This window comes from Lolium perenne, chromosome 6, assembly GCF_019359855.2.
Source record: "Lolium perenne isolate Kyuss_39 chromosome 6, Kyuss_2.0, whole genome shotgun sequence".
Lineage (NCBI taxonomy): Eukaryota > Viridiplantae > Streptophyta > Magnoliopsida > Poales > Poaceae > Lolium > Lolium perenne.
Window position 1 is genome coordinate 214470414 of NC_067249.2, and position 25051 is coordinate 214495464.

The following is a 25051-nucleotide window of genomic DNA, read 5'->3' on the forward strand; positions in this document are numbered from 1 at the left end:
TATATAGTAGATTCAACGCTGAAACAGAGCTTGCATTGACATTGTAGAAGACGATTCTTTGGTCTTTGACTATATAGTAGATTCAACGCTGAAAGTGACCATCTTCAGGTACAATGGATGCGAGTAGATCCAGGACCATCGTGCTTAGAGATCAACGTGAAATAATCTTTTGTTCATCGGTATAGCAATATCATGCTAGGACTTACGTTCCATATATATGGTAGTTCTTTTGTGATTACCAATTGATCATCCATTGCAGTACGATGATCAATATGCAGTACCAATTATTTTTATGAGACTAATTTTCTGTGTCTCTCTTATGCTCGCTCATTTACTTGATCCTCAAGATCAACCTTTTATGTACATAATTTGAGTGTACGTTGTATCAGATTTCATTACCAACCATCTTAAAACCCAATGTTTAAACCAGAGAATCTTCGTTACTTCTATGGATTCAAGTGTGGTTTTAAAATTATTACAACCATCGTATTAAACAGTTGGCGCGGCGTGCCGCCGCGCCCATCTATGCTAGTGTAAATTAGGACTAAACGTGTAGTCATAAGCTCTACAATGTGTAACCCAATCGTATTGGATACATGATCAAATGCATTTTCATGTTAAATCTATATAGTGTTAAAGTACCGATAGTTTTTCTGTAAAGATGTTAAACTTTAGATTTGTTTGATTTTACAAAAAATGTGCAGCATCATCCTGTTTTGAGGAACCCATACAACTTCCATACATCCGTCATCTACCATTTTTCTGATCCAAACCGTAGTATCATTACCCACCTCGTATCCCATCAACAGAGATTATATAGGACAGTGAGCCAAGAACGGCGAGTAAAATACGAGTGAATTCGTGCTGGTTTTTTTGTTGTTGAGAAAGTGCATTCATGTTGGAGGAAGAACGCAAAATATTTGTTTTTCTTCCAATGAGGTGGCTGAGTAGACAGAGACAGCCCTGACTCGAACGCGAGCAAACATGGCAGCAGGAGCCCGTCGGAGCCGCTGACACCCATCCGGCAAGCACGGAGGGCCCGAGAAGCGCGGCCCATTTTCCAGTCCTGGCGAGACAACCAGACCTCCACGTGAGTAACCCTTTCACTTCCCGAAACGCACGTGTGGGACCCAGCGCGAAGCAAACCCCACCCGGCAGCGAGTCGCGGTCGTGGCGCCTCGGTGGCCGTTGCCATCGCCCGCCCCGCCTTGCACGGCCCGTCGACACCCGAACTCCCACCCACCCGCCCGATCGCCACGCGGGGCCCACCGGCGCCGGATCGGCACGTCAGTGGCACATCAGCCGATCGCGCGCGTACGGCCCGGAGTGGCCGCTCGTTCCACCCACCGCGTCCACGCCAGCCTCCCGAGGAAACCGCTACGGCCACCCGGGACGAGCCAAGAGAGGGCCCACCGCGCAGCGAGTGGGTTTCTCCCTGGTGCACGCCCAACAGGTGGCGCCGGGGTCGGGGCTCGCTCGCGCGGCCGCCCGCCCGCTGGCTGCTGCACAGAGGATCGGGGGAATGTCGGAAATGCCCTTTGCCTCTTTCCTCTCGCGACGACCCCCAGCCCGCATCCATCTCTTCTTCATCTCGCCGCCTGTGACGTGCTCCATATAACCATCTCTCTCCTCCAAATCTCTCCCCCAAATCCGCCATTTCTTTTCCTCCACCACCACCACCCCCCACCGCAGATCGACCCCGCCCGCCCGTGCGGCACCCCGTTCCCGGCCCGACCCCCCCAAATTCCCGATCAAATCTACGCGGCCGGCGACCGGAAGCCCGATTCGATCGAATTCGCGCCCCGATCTGCGGCCCCCTCGGAATCGGAATCGGCCGCGCGCGGGGTCGAATTCGGGCGATCCCGCGAGGGCGCGCGCGCGCGCATGGGGGCGGATCCGCGGCACCGGACCTAGGGTTACCCGACGGCGATCTGGTGATGGTGCAGCGCGGCGCGCGGACTCGGATCGGCGGCGCCTGGGAGGATGCGCGGCTATGCATGACGGCTGCGGCGACCGCCGGCCTTGCGTCCCGCACATGTGGCCAGCCACTCGCGTAGAGGCAGCAGCTCCACCACCGCCGCCCAAGGGACCAGCAGCCTCTCCCCGCGCCTCCCTTCCCCCGCTGCGGACGGCTTCTTATCCGCCCGCGCCCACGACTCCCCCGCCTGCACCGGCCGCACAGAAGCAGGAGGAGGGACTACTCTCTCCCCGCCCCGCCTCGGCCGACTTCTTCCTAAAGGTGCCTACTGGTGGAAAACCACTCTGGGATTTGCTAAGCTCCATGTGTTATTATACAACAAAATGGAATACGATGGATTCATAAATGGCTATCAATTTTTTTTTTGCTTCCAAAACTTTATCCATCTATATAGAGTAACTAGGCTTCCCTGCCTGATTTGAGAGGTTGGAGATTAGAGTGGTAGTCTGCCATCCTTGAAATGTTTCTGCCCGAGTAAGCACATATATGTACGGGGTTGGTTATGCGCTGTCGCTTTATTGCTTAATACTGCAACGTGGTTCCCTTGTCATTGGATGGAAATCCTACATCATTGCGGACGGAAATTCTGGAACGCCACACGGAAGCCGTGTGCGAGGATGCGGCCTTGTCGCGTGCGTGTTTAGAATTATTCGGATCATCATATCGTTTGTCTATTGGATAGACTGATGCTATGCTATGCTATTCAAACTGAAGGCGGTGTTTCTGCAAGCGTCGGTATCCGTTGGTAGTTCTAGACCACCTACACGTGGCGCACCTCATGTTTTCTTGTTTTGCACTTCATTGAGATAACGAATTTTGCCAGCTGTTCTATATCCTTGCAGCGCGACAACCGTAACCGGTTCTGCTGCAACCTGATTTTCAATGTGTACATGTTTTGACACAAATGGGATGTTAACATAAGGAACATGCCTCATTTGGAATTTGCTTGCACGGATACGTTGTTGCACGAACATTTGCTTGCACGGCACATTTGGATAATCCACTACTTCCTTTTAGCTGTTTATCACAAACAGAATTTTCTCCATTTCTGATTGCAGTTATACTGAACTGTGTCTCTAGATTTAGTTTTTTGTTCTCCTAGGGTGAAGCTTTTTTTTCCCTTCTTCACCGTTGTTTGTGTGGCAATATGATTATGTTTTGCTTCTTAAACACTTACTAAAATTACGTATCTATTTCCAGGACGGACGCGAATTCAGAGTCGGAGATTGTGCGCTTTTTCAGGCTGTTGATGTTCCTCCTTTCATTGGGTTGATACGTTGGATTGAGAAAAAGGAAGAAGGCTTTCCCAAGTTACGTGTAAGTTGGCTCTATAGATCTGCTGACGTCAAGCTTAACAAGGCAATCCAGCTCAACGCCGCACCGAACGAGATCTTCTATTCTTTCCACCAGGACGAGACGTCTGCCGTGTCTCTGCTACATCCTTGCAAAGTTGCCTTTTTGCGGAAAGGCGTCGAGCTGCCAGCTGGAATATCCTCATTTGTGTGTCGGCGTGTGTATGATATCGACAACAAGTGTTTGTGGTGGCTTACTGACAAGGATTATATTAATGTAAGTTTTACATTTTCTTTCCGTATTTTTCCGTGTCATATTCTTTTCTTATGTCTCGACTTACAATCAGGAACGGCAGGAAGAAGTAAATCGACTTCTGCATAGAACAAGGTTAGAAATGCACGCTGCAGTCCAGTCAGGTGGACGTTCACCGAAGCGGCTAAACAGTCCATCGTCTGCCCAGCAGAAATCTGGTTCAGATGATGCACAGAATTGTGGTTTATCTAAAGGAAAGAAGAGGGAGAGAGTCGAGCAAGGAATTGATCCAGCTGTGCGAGACCGTGATCGTCCCCTTAAGGTTGAAGACGGTGAACTGGGAAACCTCAAAGTAGACAATATGAAGCATACAGTCGCGAAGTTTATGACAAAGTTTACGAATAAAGGTGGACTTTGTCATGATGAAGCAGTTGAGAAGCTTATTCAGTTAATGCAACTTGATCGAACTGAACGGAAGATAGACCTTGGTGGTCGAGTACTGCTTGCACATATTATCACAGCTACAGAAAGTCCTGATTGCCTCAGGAGATTTGTGCAACTAAGGGGCCTTCCTGTTTTGAATGAGTGGCTTCAAGAGACTCACAAAGGCAAGTCTGGTGAAGGCGGTAGTCCTAAAGAAACTGATAAGCGTGTTGAAGAATTTCTGATGGCACTGCTCCGTGCTCTCGCAAAATTGCCTATCAATCTGAACGCCTTGCAGAGTTGCAGTATTGGGAAATCTGTCAATCATCTGCGTAGCCATAGAAATGTGGAGATACAGAAGAAGGCGAAGTGTCTTGTTGAAAACTGGAAAAAGCGTGTTGATGCTGAAATGAAGTCAAATGAGGCGAAACCTGTAGTATCTGGTCAAGCTGTTTCCTGGTCAGGGAAAGGTGGTGCTGCAGAAATTACTAATGGTGGAAACAGACGAAGCGGCCTGAGCGAGACCAGTCCTAAAAACTCAGCATCTCATCATTCTTCAAAGGTTTTGACTGCTAAACATGGTACCTCCGATGCTGTTACAAAATCGAGTCCTCTCACATCTGGCTCTTTAAAGTCGCAACACCCACAACCCTGCAAATCAAATGGCGGTTCTGAGTTGCCAACAGTGAAAGAGGAGAAAAGCAGCAGTTCAAGCCAATCGCTGAATAACAGTCACTCATGTTCCAGTGATCTTGCAAAAACATTTGGTTCTCCATGGAAGGAGGACGCAAGAAGTTCTACTGCTGCATCTGGCAATGCTAGTAAAACTTCTGGGAGCTCTTCACGTGTCCATCGAAGGGCAAACAGTGCCCGTCTTGGTTCTGGGGTAAAGAAAGAAGCTACCGTGGGAAGATCTACTTCGCTTGATCGGTCCTCGTTCCAGGAAAAATCATCACAACCTGGAATGGCGTCTGAGAAAGTAGGTGATACACCTCCTGATAATGGTAATAGCCATAGATTGGTAGTTCGCTTTCCGAATCCAAGTCGTAGTCCTGCTAGAAGTGTGAGTGGTGGCTCATTTGAGGACCCATCTGTCACTGGTAGTAGATCCTCATCTCCTGTGCTTGCTGATAAGCATGAACAGAATGGTCGGCGGGTGAAAATGAAGACTGAAAATTGTCAGCCTCAGTTAGCTTGTGATGCTAATGCCGATTCTTGGCATAACAATGAGATTAAAGGGGTCGCAGGTTCGGAGGAAGATGATAAATCAGCAGTCCTTACATTGGAGAGCAACAGGACAACTGAGGAAGCTGGTAAGGATGCGTCTGCATTACGAGCTGCAAGTTCATTGCAAGTGAATGAGAAAGGTGTCTGCTCAAGTGAAACCAGGGGAAACTCATTCAACCCTATGAATGCTTTAATTGAAATAAAATACTCTGAAGCTCCTCCTTTGCAAACTGGAGATGATACTGCGATGAATCTTCTTGCCAGTGTGGCTGGAGAAATATCTAAATCTGAATTAGTTTCTCCATCGGCTTCACTGAGAAATACATCTACAAAAGAAGTAGGATGTGAAGGAGATAGCATTGAGAAGTTAAAAGTAGAATGTGACACAGTCCTGTCTCAGCGTGAAGGAACATCACTTGTTCAGAAAGTCATTGTGGAGAAGCAAGTGACATCTGATGCTTGTTTGGGTGGAAAGGATAAACTGAACCGGAGGGCCCACTTATCATTGCAAGACGACAATAAATGTACGACATCTTCTGGTCCGCCACCTAAAAATGGTGCAAACTGTAATGTTGCTGAATCGTCAGCAAAGACTGAAAACCAAGAAGAGGAGTGCACAAACAAGTGTTCTTCTGTACCCGGGGTTGATTCACAAGGTGATGGTGATCAAAACTTAAATATATCCAAGTCTTCTTTTATTGAGATATGTACAGAATCTAATATTCATTCGTCTGCAGGTGAAGATCACACTGCATGTGCCAGCCGTGGGACAGTTGAAAACAGCCCTGATTTTGTCGGTGCTACTTCAGGTGGCCAATCTAATTCAGTTGTTTCTAACCGGAAGTCAGAATTGCTCCCTCCTGAGGAGTTGCAATTATGTGCCCTTGATAAACAGGTTCATGCCTTGTCGAAGTCAACTGATCAAAAGCCACTTGCCGGTGGACTAGATCAGCCGGAAGCCACCGATACATGTGGTAAATTGGGTTTGAAATCTGCAGTATGTCCAGTGGCTGTTTCTCCGAAACAAGGTGAAGGGAGTATTAGCACAGTGGTCAAAGGGGACAAAAAGGAGCAGCCTTCTTCCACTTCAGCTGATGTTAACAAGTTAGCTGGATTCCGAGTTGATGTGGCTAATGGGATCAAAGACTCGAAGGATAGTTCCAGTGAATCGAGTAGCCATGTAGAACTCCAAGCTGTCACATCTCAGGATATTGGGCACATTCCAAAGAAGCTGAGTGATGATGTGGGTCGAAAAGAGGACCTTGTCTCATCAGATGAGGGTTCTTCTATAGCTGCCAAGGCTAAGTCAAATGGTACCGCTAAGCTTGATTTTGATTTGAATGAACTGGGGGATGAAGGGAATCACTCTGAGCCAGCTACCTCTCCTGCTACATGTTCTTCTGCGATTCATTTGCCTGGTCTTTCTCCATTTGTACCACCTGTTTTAAGTGGTCTGCCTGCCCCAATAACAGTAGCTGCTCCAGCCAAAGGACCTTTTGTCCCTCCTGAGAACCTATTAAGAGTGAAGCCTGAGGCTGGGTGGAAAGGTTCAGCAGCTACAAGTGCATTTCGTCCTGCGGAACCACGGAAGGCGTTGGGGACGTTTCTCACTGCACCTGGTATTGTCCCATCTGGTGCTGCGGGTAAGCAGCCTCGCCCAGCATTTGACATTGATCTAAATGTAGCAGATGACCAGATTCTCGAGGAAGACATCTCACAGAGTTCTGCTCAGACAACTGGCTCTGAATCTGGCAACACTAGAAGTCGTGATGGTCCTGTACGAAGTGCTGGCATTGAGCTTGACTTGAATAGGGCTGATGAAGTTGGAGAGAATAGTCAATTTATGCCGAACTCTTCACACAGAGTCGAGGTCACATTGTTGCCAGCAAGACCGTTTGCAGGAGTTATACCGAGGAATGATATAAATAGCTCAAGGAACTTCTTTGATCTCAATAACGGGCCTAGCCTTGATGAAGCTAGTACAGAGCCTGCACAGAGGAGCCAATCATCTAAAGGTGCTAGCAGCATACCATTCCTACCTCAAGCTGCTGGCCTCAGAATGAATGGTACTGAAATCAATAACATGTCACCATGGTTTCCTTCTGCCAATCCATATGCTCCTGTAGCTATGCAATCGTTTTTGCCAGCTAGGGGAGAACTGCCTTACCCAATAGAAACAGCACCTGGAACCCAGAGAATCATTGCTTCTGCGGTAGACAGTAGCCAGTTAGGAAGTGATTCCTCCAGGGCTCCAGTTATTTCCACACCACCGACCATGGTGCTACACCCTCCTGCATATCAATATGCAGGATTTCCATTCCCTTCCAGCGTTCACCTTCCGACAACGGGATTTCCAATTGGGTCAACACCGTATCCCAGTTCCGTGCCTGCTGGAGTGCCATACTTCCCAACCATGGCCCCCTCACTCGTTGGGTCAACAGGTGCATTACCTGCCCAAAGCGTGAGGCAGTATGCGATGAGCCGTCATGAAGGCAGCAGCAGCGATGGACATGACAATAATTGGAAATGGAGAAGACAAGGGTTTGATCTCAATTCTGGCCCTGGGGCTATAGATTTAGAAGGGAAAGATGAGCGAGTACCTTTATCGGTTAGACAAAATTTGATCACACCGCCACAAGCTTTTGTGGATGATCAATCTAGAATGTACCAAATGCCTGGTGTAGGAATAAAGAGGAAAGAACCCGAAGGCAGCTGGGATGCTGAAAGGTCATCATCATACAAGCAATTGTCATGGCAGTAAAGAAACTTAAGTATAATATCCCGCAGCGACTTCAGTGTCTGGTAAGCTTTGCTTGTACTGCAATTCTGTCTTAAGACCCTACTGGGCTTGTTTTCCTGGTGAACTAACTGAAGTCTTTGTTGCTTTTATTTGCAGAGGCAACTGCATGTGGATAAGGGCTCCCACATGGATTCATGTCCGTGATGACATGAGAACGGTGGGAGGATTGAAAACTTCGCTGTAATTGCTGTAAATGTTAACCAACCATATTGATACTTTCCTGGGAACAGTTTTTCCTCAGCTTCAGCAGTTGCTTTGCTAGAGTTTTGTACCTGCCAGGCTTGCTTCTATTTTGCCCAGGAGGGAGGTGTAGGTAATGGTCCTTGGCATCTTCAAACGCCTGAAGCCGCTGTAATTAGTTTCGGTTGCTTTTTCTTTTCTTCTTTTCTTTTGAAGTCCCTTATGATAAACTGTGTTGACATTGCCGAGCACATCTGCAGCTTAACATATGACTTAGTTATGACTTTGTACTCTGCGGGAAGTGTGACATGAGTAGATCAGGGATTAATAATTTGCTGTTGACTAACCTTTTATCTTCATTTCGGCCTCCATGTCCATGTGCTTTCGGTTGATCAAATCTGTGGTAATTTGATCCATTCTGGAGGTTATCTGCACTGCGCTGTTTACAGGGTTGGGCATCTGTTGTAAATTTGCAGCAACTATTGTCTTGCATCAGGACTACTGAGTTGTTGATCTGTGTTGGTTGTAAATGTTGTTGATGCTGATGAAACGATGGTGACAGCTGCTAGTTGATCCTGGTGAGTTCCATTTTGAGCCCATGCTGGTGAGTTGCATTTCCATTTTGGCATTTGCGCAGTGTCTGACACGAGGCCAGCAAAGTTACCCGGTGATGAAAGCAAGGCATGGAGAGGCTGGGAGCCTCGGTCAATTCTTTCGAAGGGATCCTTTTCCTCGTTCGAGAGTCTCCGCCCTTCTTCCACTCCGTCCCGAAGACTAACTAAGACCAATTGAGTCACGTTTTCATGTTCTAATTGAATACTTTCCATTTATGATATGATTAAAGGAGAAGATTGTTCTTTTACCAAACATATGCGGATCAAATAACGTCTTATAATAAGAAGAAATATTTCTCGGTATCAATCCCCTTGCCCCTCATTCTTTTTTAATCGTCGAGATTGGGAAAGTCCATAAAATTTAGGAACATTAGAGTCTTCATTAAAATATACTTCGTTTATGTAGTATCGTTGCGATTTTTTTTACAATAAACTCTTGCTTTGCCTAATGGAAACACCGCTTGAAAGACTTGGAACTCCTCTTTTATAAGTTGCAATATAGAACTAATTTTTTTTTCTAATTAGTTTCTCCCTAAAATTACATTTTTTCAATCAAAATAAAATGGAAAAAATTTATAGAATGAAAGTCTTTATGCTCTTATTAATAGGATTTACTAACCTTAAACCAATTATTTTAATATGAACTAAATCCTTTTGATTTTCTTCCATTCCATAAAATAAAATGTAAGATCTCTGATCTATAGAAATAAAAGATAAAGAAAAAGGGAGAAATTGGATTTCTAACCCATATCTCTCTCATTCCTTTCTTACAAACAAAATAGTTTTTCTTATTGAAGGGTGAATTATTATCCATTTTTAGTGAGAAAAAATCACGACATACTAGATTATGTCACTCTCACTATAACCACCTGATAATATGTGGGTGTGTAGTATATGATTCGTCTATTTCTTAGAGTAGGACAGACGAATCGAATCTTCTTATGGTTCTATTTAAGAATAGGTATGCCATACACCCCGCGGGGATTGTAGTTCAATTGGTCAGAGCACCGCCCTGTCAAGGCGGAAGCTGCGGGTTCGAGCCCCGTCAGTCCCGAAGAGGTAGAGGACTTGGCTGTCTCCCCTGCCCGCACGGACTGACGAGGTGTGATTGATCTCCCGACGCGTGACGCGACATGGGCTCCACTTGACCGGATGAAGCAGGACAGGATGCCCCTTTAAGAGCATCCCCACTCGTTGGCGCTCCCCACGCCCAAATCCGGACGAAACAACCGCCGGATTGGACGAAATTAAGTCGTGGGGAGTACCGTATTTCCAGTCGTCCACCCGGAGTTCGGCGGATAGAGTTTAAATTTAAACAAATCGCCGTCCCGCGCTAGGGCAAAAGGAGCAAAAGGATCAGCCACAGATCGCGATCGGAGGGAAATTACACGGAGACATGCTCGTCGGCAGTCCCGGCCGGCACGGCGGTGTCCGACGGACCAGTTTCCTCACACGCCGTGGCCGAAGCGGCTGCGGCGGCCGACGAGGAAGCAGCGGCAGTGGACGTCGAAGCAGCCGCAGTCGACGAGGTAGATGGTGAGGTAGACGAGGTAGGAGCCGGTGGAGACGACGAAGGACTGGCCGGAGGGGCTCGGAGGATGTCGCTGCGGTGGCCCTGGTACCAATTCCTCGTCCATCAGTTCCATGTCGCCGCCGCCCATCAGGAACGCCAAGTCTGTGTTCCTCTTCTTCGCCGCCGCCGTCGTCTTCAGCAGGGCGATCCGGACGCCTTGGTTGGCGAGCATCTCCCGCCACCTGCCGTCGAACTTGTCGTTCCTCCCGTCGGCGTGCGACCTCAAGTCGGCACAGCACTTGTCGATCGACGCCTGCATCCTGTCGGCGGGATTGTCCGTCCGTTTGAGCTCTTTCAGCTTCTTCTGGCCGAGTTCAGGGCGCCCTTCCGCCGCGCAAGCCGCCGGAGCGTCGGGGTTGTACTGCTCGGTCTTGCTCTTCGAGAGGGTCGTGCGAGTTTCCTTCCACTTCTCGCAGTTCTCGAGGCGGGCGTAGACGTTGAGGAACTTGAACTGCAGGCCGGTGTCATCCGTGTACATGTCCAAAGCTCGGCGCAGCTGGGGAAAAAAGAGCACGGCGAAACGGGTCAGCTAACGACGATGTACCTCGGTGATGCAGGGTCGACGGAGCATACCTTTTGCTCCAAGTCATGGCCGCTGATCGGCCGTTTCTCGACCTCCTCCTGTATGCCGTGCCATTTGTTGCACGCCGTCTGCATGAGCCCCCAATTGGTGGCCATTGCCTTGTCTCCCCGGTACACGTTCATGTTCGTCTTCTTGAAGTAGGGATCGACGAGTTTGCGCTCCTCGTACGCCTGCCTCACTCGAAGCCAGTATGTGTCGAACGACTGATTTGATACGCGGTTCGGCAGGCGGCGAGCTCTTCTTCCTCTTCTTCTTCCCCTTCGACATGTTGGCGTCGGCTTGGGTTGGCTCTTCTTCTTCCTCGTCTTCTTCTTCGACGGCTTGGCTTCCGTCGGCAACATCCTCCCGATGCTCGTTGCGCGCCGCCACAGCTGCCGTCGCCCTCGCCTCCTCTTGCGTGAAGAACCCCGGGCACGCAGCGGCGGCGGCCATGAAGAACCCCGGGCTCGCAGCGGCGGCCATGGAGCCGGAGGTGATCATCTCGTGGATCTCGTCTTCGTTGTAGGCTCCCGAGGCTACAATCGAGTATTTATACTTGGTTGTAGGCTCAACTTTTTGTTACTCTTGAACAGTTCCATGTTTTGTCGTCCGCATTATTCTCTTATCATAATTATAGACGATACTTCTGATAAGAGTACCCCCGAGCATATGAAAAAAATACTTGTATTTGAACATAGGCTCCGGAAGTTTCTTTGTTGGGATACACGACACTTTTCTGTCTATCTTTGATAAAGCCACTCGAAATTTCTTGTCTGACGACGTCATTGCTGATGATGGCCATGCCCTTGCATTGGAAAGCCGCGACTCCTATCACTTCACTGTTCCGTGGGTCCAAGATCCTGCACTGTCGCGCAAGTGGGGGACACACATCCTCCGTAATTTCTAGCACACGCGCAGTAACTTCCGTCTGGTAACTTCAGGCTGAAAATACCATTTTACCCCTTTGGACACGCGTAAGGCTAAAAATGCCTCTCCTTTTCATTCAACGGCGCGGCGGATCAGCTCCTTGGTATAAATTGACTTCATCGTCTTCAGTTATCCCCTTCGACGCGCCGCACATCTTCTCCCTCTCTCTTTCCGCCATTGCCGCTGCTTGGAGCTCCTCGCGCAGTTGCTACTTTTGCTGCTTCCTCTTCCTCATGCTGCCCACTACATGGCTCGCACTCCTGACGCCGACGCATCCATGGAGCAAGCCAAGATCTCCGGGTGGGAGCGTTCAAAAACCACTCCCCAACACCAGACGATGCTGAAGAAGCTCGGCCTCTTCAACAAGGACTCCATAATCTTCCCTGGTGATGAGGGCACTTCGCGCCCTCCCATCAACTTCCGGGTAACATTTGTTGACTTTCTCTTCCGCGGCCTTTCTGTTCCTCTCCATTAATTTCTCCGCGGTTTGCTCTTCATCTACGGGATTTAGCTTCACCAGCTGACCCCCAATTCCATTTTGCATATTTCCATCTTTATCACTCTCTGTGAATGTTTCCTTGGCATCCACCCTCATTGGGGCCTTTGGAAACGTATCGTTTACCTCCGGCGCAACAACTCAAAAAATGTCGCCTACAACATAGGTGGCGTTGTCATATGTGTTCGCCCAGACGTCGACTATTTTGACGTCAAATTAGCCGACTCTGTCCAAGGCTAGCGCAGGAAGTGGCTCTACATTGAGGACAAGTCTTTTGTCGGCCAAGAATACGGCATTGCTCCCTTTGACGCTGACGAAGAAATTCAGAGGCGTCGATCTTGGGGTGCTGAAGCAACTGCCGAAGAAAGGGCGGCCACAAAAGCCTTGATCACTCGCATCCATGAGCTCCAGAACACTAATGGAGCCGAATTATCGGGTGTCCAGATCATTGCTCATTTTCTTCGCATTCGCATTCAGCCTCTTCAGGCCCGAAAAATTCCCTGTGGATGTATTCGGGTCCCGAAGATCCTGACAGAGTCTCCGCCGATCTTCCTCAGAAGGTCTTGGAAAAACTTGTCCGCCGCTTTACTTCGATGAGAAAAAACAACTAAGTTCCTTCCTCTTGTCGCGTGGTTCCTTGCAGTGGAAGCCACGCTCTTCCCGAAGTAAGTAACCTTCCTCCAAGTTGTTCTGCTATTGTCATTTTCTTCGACTGCTACTTTGTTTTCCTTGTGTATTCATCTTGGTCTTGCTTTTGCATTTTACTGATTTTGTCTTCTCTCCCCCTTTCTGAAGGTAGAGAGGTAGAAGAGCGAGCCGTTGTCACCGACGACTCGCAAGAAACCTCTCGTCCTGAGAGTGAAGCCGCAGGATCTCGAAAATCCACGGCATCCTCCGAAAAAGAGACTGAGTCAGAACGTTCTGACTCTGGTCGCTCTGTCTCTTCTCCTCTCGCTGTTTCTCCTAGGCACAAGAGGAAGAGAGATGATGTCGAAGATTCCAGCACCTCCAAGCCTACTGGATCGGCTGCTTAAGAACCTTCTCCTGAAGAAGAGGGTGACTTCGACCCTTACAATGATGCCGGCTCCGTTAGCTCGTGAGTTACTTTATTGTTATGTTTTTTCCAACTCCTTTTTCTTCGGAATGCTTATTTTTCTGTGGTAGCATCCCTGAAGAGGAAGGAGAAAAGGAAGAACCCGCAGTTCATGGCACGACTCCTACAAGCACATCCAATACTATGGTTCTTTCTGAAGAGCACCGTGCTGCAGCGGAATCTTCGCCTCCCCCTCAACAGAACACGGAGACATCGACTCCGTTGGCCAGCCCCCGAGCAACTGCACCGAAGAAAGCAAAGACTAGGGTTGGCGACACTCATGCAATTGTCGCGGGGAGTTCCTCGACTCCTTTGTTAGACGACGTAAGTCCCTTTTCCTTAGTTTGCTATTGAGTGTTGCTTGTCTCTTTTTCTTTTTGTGCCGGTCTCTGTTGACTTTACCCAAATTTGTCTCTTCCTTAATTGCTTTCCAACTCTGTTTTTTAACAGCCTCTGATGAAGCATTTCATTAATCTTGGCTCCCAATCTATTGGGTTCCGCGATGTGGCCGACCCTTTGAAAGGTAAAGCCACTTTGTTTTTGAATGCTCGCTTTTTTGCCACATATTTTTTTCTTCTGATAGTGAGTATTCACCCTGGACTATTTTGTCAGTTGTGCTTCGTCGAGCCGAAGAACGCGCTGATGCTCTTGCAGCTAAGCTGGAGCTCAGCGAAAAAGCTCGCGAAAAAGCTAAAGCAGATGCCGCTGTTGTTGAGGATCTCCGCCAGCGTCTCCAAACTGCTGAAAATTCTTTGAGCGACAAAATTTCCCAACAAATCGAGCGCGAGAACGCCATCGCAGATCGGTTCGACACCCAAAACAGGAGATTCGTCAGTAAGTTTTTTCCTTTACCCGTCTCTATATTTATCTTTATTTTCTTCTCCAAATATTGATGGACCCGTATTTTTTTCCAACAGGAAGGATGGGTGAAGAATTCACCTTGCACGAAGGGGTTGAGGATTGACTTCTCGACAACCTCTCAATCCTCGAGTTGCAAGGAGATCTGGCGCACACCAATATTTCCAATGCCCGAGCCGCATTCAAGCGCCTCTTCCCCCATTTCTTTCCCAAGCAAACGCAGTCGAAGATTTTTTCTGAGCTTGTTCAGCGTTTTCTTGGTGAGGAAGATCCTGTGTTGGCCTATCGGCGGGATAATTTGAAGATCAGAGTCGAGGGGACCATCGCTTTGGTTGCCGACAGGTAGCAGGACGTCGACTGGGCGAAGGCTGGTAATCCCACAAGGATGAACAAGGAGAAGTGGAAAGCTTTGGTGAAGGACGCCAAGCCCCACTCGAAGAAGATCCTCGCCTTCCAGAGCCCAAAGCCTGCTGCATCTGCCAGCACTGCCGAGACGGAGGTCAAGTAGACCATCTTGTCTTTTTTTTCTTTCCTTTTGTAATTGTTGCTCTTGTGACTTGCGACAACTCTTATCGGCCCAGTAGGAGTCGACTTTTGTAATGACCTTCATTTAAATATCTTAATTATTAATGAAAGTGTCCCTTGCCGAATGATTGATGTCGATATTTCTCTTTTCCAATTGGTTTTTGATAATTATACCGAGACTGCTGGGCCTTCCAACACTTCACCTGCCGCATCTCATTCGAGAAGAACTCTTGTCGACGTTTCCTTAGACGATTCACCGTGTGCCGATTATCTCCATGAATTAGCTGAACTTCGACAGCAACTTCACGCGATGAAAAGGCAAGCCGTGATTGTTATGGATCAGTCTCGCAAATCTTTAGATTGCGAGCAAGCTGCGCTTCAACAGGCATAGGAAGTTCTGCAACTAAAGGAATCTGCTACTTCTGAAGCTTTGCGTGCCACCAAACACGAAGAATACATGCTTGACCTCATAACTGATGCAAGTCTGGATATGGAGGGTATGATGTATTTGTTCTCCATTCTTTCCTTTTGTTTTAGAACTAATGATTGAGAGAATCAAGTGATGTTTCATTGATGATTGTTGGGGGTATATATACCCACCGAACAGACGCCTATAAGGCGGTTACGAAGACATCCTTTCGGGATTACATCGTTTGGACAAAAGTAATTACCTACTTAGCTTATGATCTAAGCTAATCTTAATAACTGCCTAGTTAGCTTAGTATCAAAGCTATCCTATTTCTAACACTCCCCCTTGGACAATGCTGTCTCTTGAAAATCTCTTGTATAATCTTCAAGATCTTCTCGCATAGTCTTGAAAGTCTTCTTGCTTTTATATGAGGATGTCCTTGTAAACAATTGTGCTCTTTGTATCATCTTGAAATTCATCATTTTTAAAATCTCTCCCCAAAAAACCCTGTGGGAAAAATATGAGGAGAGTTGTATTTTATATGTTGTTAAAACTCCTTTAAACCATTTGGGAAAAATAAGGAGAAAATAATACAACATATAAAGATTATTGTCTCTTGAGAACTCATATGAGCAAAACCTTCATAAGCAAAAATCTCATTAGTGAGTTTAGAGATCAATAAATATGCCTTGTATACTTCCTTTAAAAACCCCAGTGGGGAAAATAGGAGGTACGACATATAAATATTGCAAAGAGTGCAATATGATGTGCCACCGAAAACTCCTTTAAAACCCAATAGGAAAAAAAATAAGGAGAAAGCATTATGACATATCTAGACACTTTTATTTATATAGTCTCATTAAAAACCTTTTATGAGAAACCATTAGGGAAAACTCATTAAGGGAAAAAGAGTACAATATATATGATCTAATGATCATCATCGCCCATCGGGTTATAATTTGGGAGTTTTACTCCCCCTGAACTTTGAAAATCTAAAAGTTGTCTCACACCAATCCATGATCTTAAATTCATGAGTATGGAAATCTGTAAGACATTGTGAATAAATCTGTTAGATTTTCACATGATATGTTTGCAAAGTGTTTATCTCCCTAGTTTGAAAAATATTTATATTAGCCCTTATGCATTTGAGCAATACAAGTGGTGTTATCTGATATATAATGGTGGTTGATTATGTTGAATCTTAACCACATGATCTTGAATGTGCTCAATCATTATATGAAGTCGTTAGAGTCTATTTTGTATTCTTATTATAGTAGACTCTTTCATTGAATTCAGTCTATGATATGGCATTTTCGGGATCAGGTAATTATAGCCAACTTAGATTACATGATGGTCATGATATTCCTAAGAGAATTAATCAAGATTATTTGTGTCTTAAATATATCGGAGGATATTTACTTACACCAACTTAGTTGAGGTTTGCACTTAAAAGAAGTTGACAACAAAATATTCGCATTCGTGATGTAGTTTATACTGAGATATGGAACAAGAGGTCCAATATCACTTCATCACTACTACAATGTATGTATGAATTTGTATCCCTGTTAGGGATATTGTGACCATATGTATCTTTGATTTTATTTATCCATATTTAATTTCTCCAAAATTTTATGGACATGTAAAGACTGATAGATATGTATTCCGAAGGAATATACTCAAGTTATAAACTTGTTTAATACTTGGTTCAATCCAAATCTCCGTCTCGATAAGATTGCAAGGACCTTTCATGTATATTATAGACTTTGATGATAAAAGCATCGATATATACAAAGGTCATGTAGAATCTAATTAGGGATTTTTTTATGAATGCATATAAGCAATCATTATTGTACGAGTAATCCTTTATAAGAAGGAGCTCTTATAGTCAATCGTACCACACAGTTTGTGTTTGACTATTTTAAGTCATAGAGTGACTTTTGTATTATTACGCATATGATGCGACTTAATTTTGGATTTGGATTTATAAGTCTTAAGGACTTTAATATATATATATATATATATATATATATATATATATATATAGAGCTGAACTATTCTCGAACCCCCCTTAAGAGTGGTTCTAGAATAGCTATTCTAGAACCCCCCCTAATCCCACTCGGTTTCTTCCCCCCGTCCCGACCGATACCCAACCGAACTTCCCACGTCCCGACTCCCGACCGATACCGATTCGTGAACGAAGCGAACTTCCCACGTCCTCCTCGTAAAAACACCGCGCCCCGCCTCGAGCGGAGATCAACCAGCTCCGCACCTCCACCTCCTACCTCGTCGGCGCGGGCGAGCGAGCGGCGGCGGGAGCCGACGCGAGGGAGCTCGCGACGGACACGAAGACGTTGAAGCCTTCTACCTCGTCGGCGCGGGCGAGCGAGCGGCGGCGGCAGCCGACGCGAGGGAGCACGCGACGGAAGCGAAGACGTTGAAGCCTCCTACCTCGTCGGCGCGGGCGAGCGAGCGGCGGCGGCAGCCGACGCGAGGGAGCACGCGACGGAGGCGAACGGCGGCGGTAGCTGACGCAAAGGAGCCAGCGGCGGAGAACAGCGAGATCCCGCCTCGTTACTCGCCGCAATTCGTCTATAGCCCGACGAGATCCAGATTCCCTACAAGCAGTTAATGGCTCCAATTAGAGGCGAGATCATCGGAACATGCTTCAACATCAATCCGACCAAGCTCCTTCAAGACGCTAGCACTGGAGGAAGATAAGGTACAAAACCAGAAGTTCACATAACTCATATACTGCTTTGTGCTCACTGCAAAACCAAAAAAAAAGGAGCACTTTAGATTCTAGTGAAAAGAAAGTTCATAATGATTCATAATGGAAGTTCACATAACTCATTTACAAAAAACGACCAATTTAGATTCTCCTTAAAAGGTTCATATGAATTTATATTGGAAGTTCACATAACTATTTAACTGCTTTTCCTGTACATCAGTATAAACAAAAACCAAAAATAGACTGGAAGTTCACATATTCTCCTGCAGAGTCTATTGTAGGAAAAAGAAAACTTATGTCTTTTACTGGGAAGTTCTTAAAAACAGTTTCCTGGAGTTCACTTCAGTTATAAAAAATAAAAACAGCAAAATGAAAAAATAAGTATGCAGGTGCATGTATCTTTGGAAGTTCATATTACATTGTTTAGCGGTTAACTTTACTTGTTTTAGTTTTTTGAAGACATCAGACAAAGTTTTATGTATAAAAGTTCTAGTCCAAATGTTCAAGAAGTTCACATGTTAAAAAACTTACCTTGTTCTGCTACTGCAGGGCAAAGAATCAGGAACAGGCAGTGACGACGAGATAATCAGCTGGTCAGGCCCTAAAAAGCCTCCAATGACTCCCATATGCTGTGATGAGCCAGTTTCATTTATCCAGCCAGTGTTCCGCAATCCCAAGAGAAAGACAAATGCTGCTGCCGTTGAAAGGAATTTCAATCAGAAAATCCAAGAACAAGATGACATGGATAACAGCAAAAGGAAGCGGGATACCACAACATCAACAGATGATGATGAGGATATTATGTGTTGGTCAGGTCCACCAAAAAAACCCCGTTCACCAATAAAGTGCACTGAGGAGATATTTGCTAGTAATGCAACGTTCCGTCAGCCACGAAAACGGCAATCTACAAGTACATCTACAACAAACACAGCTGGAAGCAACAATGTGAACAGGGACAGTGGCCAAAAGTCGTCTTCTAGCAGTGATGCTTCTGAACAGCAACGCAGTTATGGGGATGGTCAAAGTGACAGCATACACCAAGATCGTCGAGGCACTCAATCAAGTCATATGCCGCCTCGAGATCCACTCTGCCATGTACCAAAAGTCACACCGCCATGCCCCATAGTACCAGATGATAGAGCCACCCCTGCAGAGCTGCGAACATACACACACGTAAGTTCAATTTATATATTGCTGATAAAAATTTCACTCTTACACACACATTTATTTAGACAAATTTGCATGGAAGTTCACATGCTATATCTTTAGAAAAAACAGTTGATATGATTTGGAAAGATCGTGAACCCTATATCCATGATAAAAGTTCAGCTGATTTTTAGGAAGTTCACATGCTCAGTTTATTATATGAAATGTGTAGTTGATATGTTCTCGATATTCATGTGCAACAGTTTTCCTGTGAAAAAAAGTTCAGATGACTTTAAGAAGTCCATGTTCTTATTTTTTATTAAATTTTAGGAAGTTCACTTGACCTATTCCCTGAAGTTAACATACAAATAAAATATGTAAAAATAAATAAAAAATAATGCAATAACAAAACCGTGGCAATTTGCAGGCTGCAGATCTTGATCCGGACCTGATACCATCCATTGGTCAAGAATTTAGTACATTCAAAGACGCATATGTATTTTACAATACATATGCAAAGCACACAGGGTTTGGGATAAGGAAAGGACAGCACAACAAGAGCAGGCGTTACTTGAGATGTGTACGAGAAGGTACACACCGCCAAAGTGTCAACGAGGAAGACCGACAGCGTGACAAGATGACCAAAAGAACTGGGTGCAAGGCCTTTATGAGATTGAAAGAGAGGAGTGATGGTACCTGCATTGTCAAGGACATTACACTTCAGCACAACCATACCCTGCTGTTAAGCCCATCAATGCTAGTTTTCATGCGTTCTCACAAAAAGGTGGATCCAACATTGAAGGGGTTGGTAAAAGACCTTCAGTTCAGCAATATAAAACATGTAAACATAATGGGCACTGCTTACAAGGCTGCATGGTGGCCGTGATAAGATTGGCTGCCACAACGAGACATACTAAACATGTAAGTACTCCCCCCCCCCCTCCCTCCCACCCCCTTTATAGATAAAAAGAAACCTAACATGAAAAACAGGGGAAAAGAAAAAAGCAAAACAAAAAAAGAAAAATAACAACAAATTTCTTTTTGCAGGAAAGCAGAAAACACGAGGAAGGAGTCCATGAATGAGGTGCAGAATATGTTCAAATTCTTTGAAGACATGAAGAAGGAGAATGAAAATTTCTTCTATGACTACAAGGTTGATGACGAAAACAGACTGGAAAATGTTTTCTGGTCTAATGCTAGCTCGAGGGCAGCATATGCAGATTTTGGAGATTGCATAACTTTCGATACTACTTACAAGTCGAACAAGCACCACTTGCCCCTTGCAGTATTTGTCGGCGTAAACAACCACTTGCAGTCAACAATCTTTGGTGTTGCGTTGATGGGAAACGAGTCAGAGGAGTCCTTCAAATGGGTATTCAGCAGATTCCTTGAATGCATGGGCGGTAAACAACCAATCTGCATACTTACAGGTTTGCAGAAAAATCAGAATCTATACTCCTGTTTGTACCTTCAGTTGTAGTTCATAACAAAAACACACAGAAGTTCACATGTTTACACCCCTGCAACACGAAAAAATAAAAGATATTTAATTTGCTGAAGTTCACCTTTGTTTTGTTTTTTGTGAAGTTTGCTTGCATTATACCTGATGTGTTTTTTCCTAATAATTGTTCAGATCAATGCCCGCAATGGCAAAAGCAATACCTAAAATTTTCAAACGGACTCTACATAAGTTCTGTAGATGGCACATAATGAACAAGCATAAGGACCCATTGAAGAAGCTTTATAAACTATTCCACGACTTGAAGGATAAGCTGATCGCAATTTTGAACCATCCCCTAATGCCATCTCGAGTTTGAAGATGCGTGGAAGGCTTTGATTGAAGAGTACAATCTGCATGATATAAATGTCATGATTAACTTATGGGCTGAAAGGAAATTGTGGATATCAGCTTCTTTGGAAGGAAGTTTTCTCAGGTACGCATGACTTCAACACAGAAGCGAGAGCATGAACTTTGTGCTGAAAAGGGGTTTTGTCATCGAACGAGACAACCTACACATTTTTGCTAAGCAAGTTAACAACTGCATACAGGCAAGGCATGAAGCAGAGAATGCAGAGGCAAATGCATCAACGGTGAGTGATCGATTTCCTTTTTTATGTTAATGAAAAAAAATATGCTTCAATAATTTGGAAACACATAGGATGAGAACATAAAAAAAAGGAAAAAGACTATGCGAGATGTTATGGAAGTTCACAACTGTTTGGTCGGGGTTCTTACGTACACAAAAAGTGTCATCTGTTTTCGAGAAAAAAAGTATGCACATGTTATGGAAGTTCACAGCTGTTTAGTTCGGGGTTCATATATATATATAAAAGTTATCTTATGTTTCATGTTCAAAAAGCAAATGACTTTTCCACCGACAAAAATCAAAATGCAGGGCTCAAGGAAAACAGTCACCGGGTATGGCTTCGAGGCACGGGTGATGGATAAGTACACACGGGCGGTGTACTCGGTTTTTCCGGGAGAGGCAATATCACAAAGACAGCTTTCCGCATTAAGACTTCCCAGATAATCCCAACATTTACCTTGTGCATCACTACAATCGAGTAAAGAATTCGCTTGGTCAAGACATGAGTTCAGAGTGCTAGCGAGATGAAGTTGAAGGCCGCTATGAATGCGAATGTAAACTGTGGGAACATACAGGTAAAAAAAAAAAGCCTCTTTCATCAGTTGCTTTTGGTTGTATTACACTACAGATGCATATAAAAAAAGTAATCGTTGACACGAAAAAATAAAAAAATTAACCGAGCTAATGTTAACTTTATGCACACACGGGGTTGTTACTGCCACCATGTCATAGCTGTCTTTGAGCACCTACGCCTGGATGAGATACCAAGCAAGTATATACTCCGAGAGATACACCAAAGATGCGGTGACAAACCCTGATTACAACCGCAGAGACTACGGGACAACAACGAGACGATGGGACTTCAATTGAATACGGACGAACAATCCTTTACGGTGAAGCGATTAAAATTATAAACAAAGGATGCACTTCGGAAGCAAAATTCCAAATAGCATTATCTGCCTTCAGAGATGCCAATACAAACCTGGACAATGAGGATGCAGAGCCGGAGAATAATGAGGATGCGAGAGATGGAGAATAATGAGGATGCAGAGATGGAGAACAATAAGCAGTCATCGAACCAAGAAAACACAACACGAGAAATCGGCGAGCACAACGACATTCCTCGATCGAGGACAATGATCCATATGCGGATATACAGCCTCCACTACTTGCAATAACAAAAGGAAGCAAGACTACAGATGCTGCAAGGAGGAATGGAAAATGCAAACCCCACACCTGCCCGTCGGAACTTAACTAGATGAATACGGGAGACCGAAAGGTACAAGATTATGCGGAACATGCAATAAAATTAATGGCCACAATTCCAGAACCTGCAAGGCAAGGCAGCTGGCTAAAACACTCTTGGAAACACATAAGAAGGTGTATGGGCCTACAAGATCTTGACAAATATCAAGGTCCGCATAAGAAACTTGCTTGCTCGCCAAAGACATTCCGAGAGAATGATGAAGAGGAAAAACTGGACACGAGATGAGGGTGAATGCTTCAAGATGAGACGGATGATGAAGAATATGAGCAAGAAGATGAGGATGAAGATATCAACGAGCAAGAAGATACACGTAAAACACCGGATGTGGAGAGCAAAGCTGCAAAACTTAAATAAAACGGGAGGACAAAGGAAATGCAGCGTGTGCAACCTAAGGCTAGGACACTACGCGTCAACATGCCCCAACAGGGAAAAGATACTACAACAACAGATTGTTGAACGACAAAGAAGTGATGGTGCAACAATGAAACCAAAAGGGGTGAAAGCTTGTGGTACATGCAATAAGATAAGGGGACACAACTCTAGAACTTGCGCAAGAAGGCAGCTTGAGGAACAGCTATTACACCTGCAGTCAACAGAAAATGATAGCAACACAATGGAAGATAGAAGCAATGAGAAGAACAAGGAGAAAACACAAACTACACCAGCACCTATAAGAAGGAGTACCAGGAAGAGGTAGACACAAAAAAGGAAAAAAAAATAGAATAGTTCATACTGAAAACAAATATGTAGTTGGTTACATTGTGTAGAATAAATATCTTGCTGAAGTTCACTATTTGTTCATGCTACTCGCTGATCCAAAATGTAAAGAACAGGAATTTTCATAAAAATCATTTATTTTAAACCTCTACACAGGATGTTGTGAGAATAAATATATCGTAATTCAACTGCTAGACAGTTGTTCACGTAAAATGTTGATTAAAAAAAAACAGCAGGAAGTTCACAGCCGATTATCCGCGAAGTTCACTATGTATGACGGTGTGAAAAAAAAGTTCGTATAAAAATTAAACAGGAACACACATGCAAGAAAAAAAGGGAGATCAGATATCAACAGCTGCGAAGTTCTCACATACTATTCATACGTGAATGGTACTGAATTGTTAAAAAAAAGAACAGACAACATATAGGATTGCAAAAAACAGTAAAAATAGGGACATCTTCATTGTATTATAAAATGAATAAAAGGGAAGGGAAACACAAAGTAAAAAGAGAAAATTATGACTGCGAAGTTCAGATCTAGCCAACTAAGGAATTCTCTTAAACATAAAACCTAAAAGAAAGTGTAGGTAAATTAAACGATTACAATCTGATCATAGAAAAAATAAAAATAAAAATGTCCCTACAAAACTAAAATCTTCACCAATCCCTGCCACGCTTCTTCTCGGGATGTTTGAATAAGGAGAAGAAGCCCCTCTCAAACAAATCCAGCCTTCGATAAACCTCGTAGGTTGCATATGCATCCCGTGCAGCATATTCCAAATGCTTAGGCGGTAGAGGCGGCGGATTAGCCCACATCCTGTGCTCTGCCCTTCCAAAACCATCCTTCATCTCAAAATAGATTGGATCTATAATAGCTCCAGCAACATCCTTCAGGCCTTGAAGTTTCTTCTTTTTGTCCGGATCTCTCCATATTTCCTGGATATCCTTCAGATTATGAACATAGAGATTTGAACGTGAGAGAACTTTGCAGTCTTCTGTGGTGCAAAAACCAGCAAAAATGTACCTAAAGCCATGAAGAAACTCAACCAAACTTTCACTCCTCTCATCAGCATGGCATATGTGGTACACAAGAACATCGGTGCCAACACATAGCTGGATCACAGCAGCTTTCTTCGGATTGAAATAGGTACCACTGAGTTTGTCATACTCAACATCAAGACCAACAATCTTCCTAGCAGAAGAATCGAGGGAACCTTCAGCATTGGTGATCCACTCCTCAACACTAGCTGCTGAATTCGTGTACGTAACCTTCATAGTGGTTGTGCCATGGCAGGGAATGTGTACTCGTGGGAAAAAGGAGCGTTTGCCATGCAAAATCGGTGGACGAGAAGAAAAGAAAGAAGAAGCAATTGGTAATTCACGTGCACCGAGCCGAGAAAAAGAAAAGACCTGTATTTATAGATTGAGATGTAACAAACACGTCGTGATCCACGAATTCAGGAAACAAACAGTATATATCCAAAACAAATAAATAGAACAGCCGATGGAGATAACAAGAAAACAAAAATTCTGCGGGATAACAGAAACAAAAATGACCTTATCCGCGTAATTCAACTGCTAGGCAGTTTTTCACGTAAAAATGTTGATTAAAAAAAACAGCAGGAAGTTCACGACCGATTATCCGCGAAGTTCACTATGTATGACGGTGTGAAAAAAAAGTTCGTATAAAAATTAAACAGGAACACACATGCAAGAAAAAAGGAGTTCAGATATCAACAGCTGCGAAGTTCTCACATACTATTCATACGTGAATGGTACTGAATTGTTAAAAAAATGAACAGACAACATATAGGATTGCAAAAAACAGTAAAAATAGGGACATCTTCATTGTATTATAAAATGAATAAAAGGGAAGGGAAACACAAAGTAAAAAGA

The 25051-nt window shown here is 44.7% G+C and overlaps 2 protein-coding genes and 1 non-coding gene across 5 annotated transcripts; 2 read left to right on the forward strand and 1 right to left on the reverse strand.

The window, feature by feature from the left end:
- The first annotated feature begins 1586 nt into the window (after positions 1-1586).
- Positions 1587-8433, forward strand: LOC127306066 (uncharacterized). 3 transcript variants are annotated; one of them, XM_051336674.2, is made up of 5 exons: positions 1588-2239; positions 3179-3547; positions 3627-5829; positions 5911-7975; positions 8070-8433. In XM_051336674.2, the coding sequence occupies exons 1-4, from the start codon at positions 1994-1996 to the stop codon at positions 7932-7934; spliced, it is 4842 nt and encodes a 1613-aa protein (XP_051192634.1). In that variant the 5' UTR covers positions 1588-1993; the 3' UTR covers positions 7935-7975; positions 8070-8433. The 3 variants fall into 3 exon arrangements, with proteins under 3 accessions (XP_071678959.1, XP_051192634.1, XP_051192633.1); XM_051336673.2 differs by having other exon boundaries at positions 1589-2239; positions 3618-5829; XM_071822858.1 differs by having other exon boundaries at positions 1587-2239; positions 3618-7975.
- Positions 8434-9747: 1314 nt separating this feature from the next.
- On the forward strand, positions 9748-9821 carry TRNAD-GUC (transfer RNA aspartic acid (anticodon GUC)). Its single transcript has one exon. It is a non-coding gene; the product is annotated as a tRNA-Asp (tRNA).
- A 13991-nt stretch (positions 9822-23812) lies between these two features.
- On the reverse strand, positions 23813-24430 carry LOC127310021 (uncharacterized). Its single transcript, XM_071822422.1, has one exon. It carries the CDS (start codon positions 24428-24430, stop codon positions 23813-23815), a length of 618 nt encoding a protein of 205 aa, XP_071678523.1.
- Positions 24431-25051: the final 621 nt, after the last annotated feature.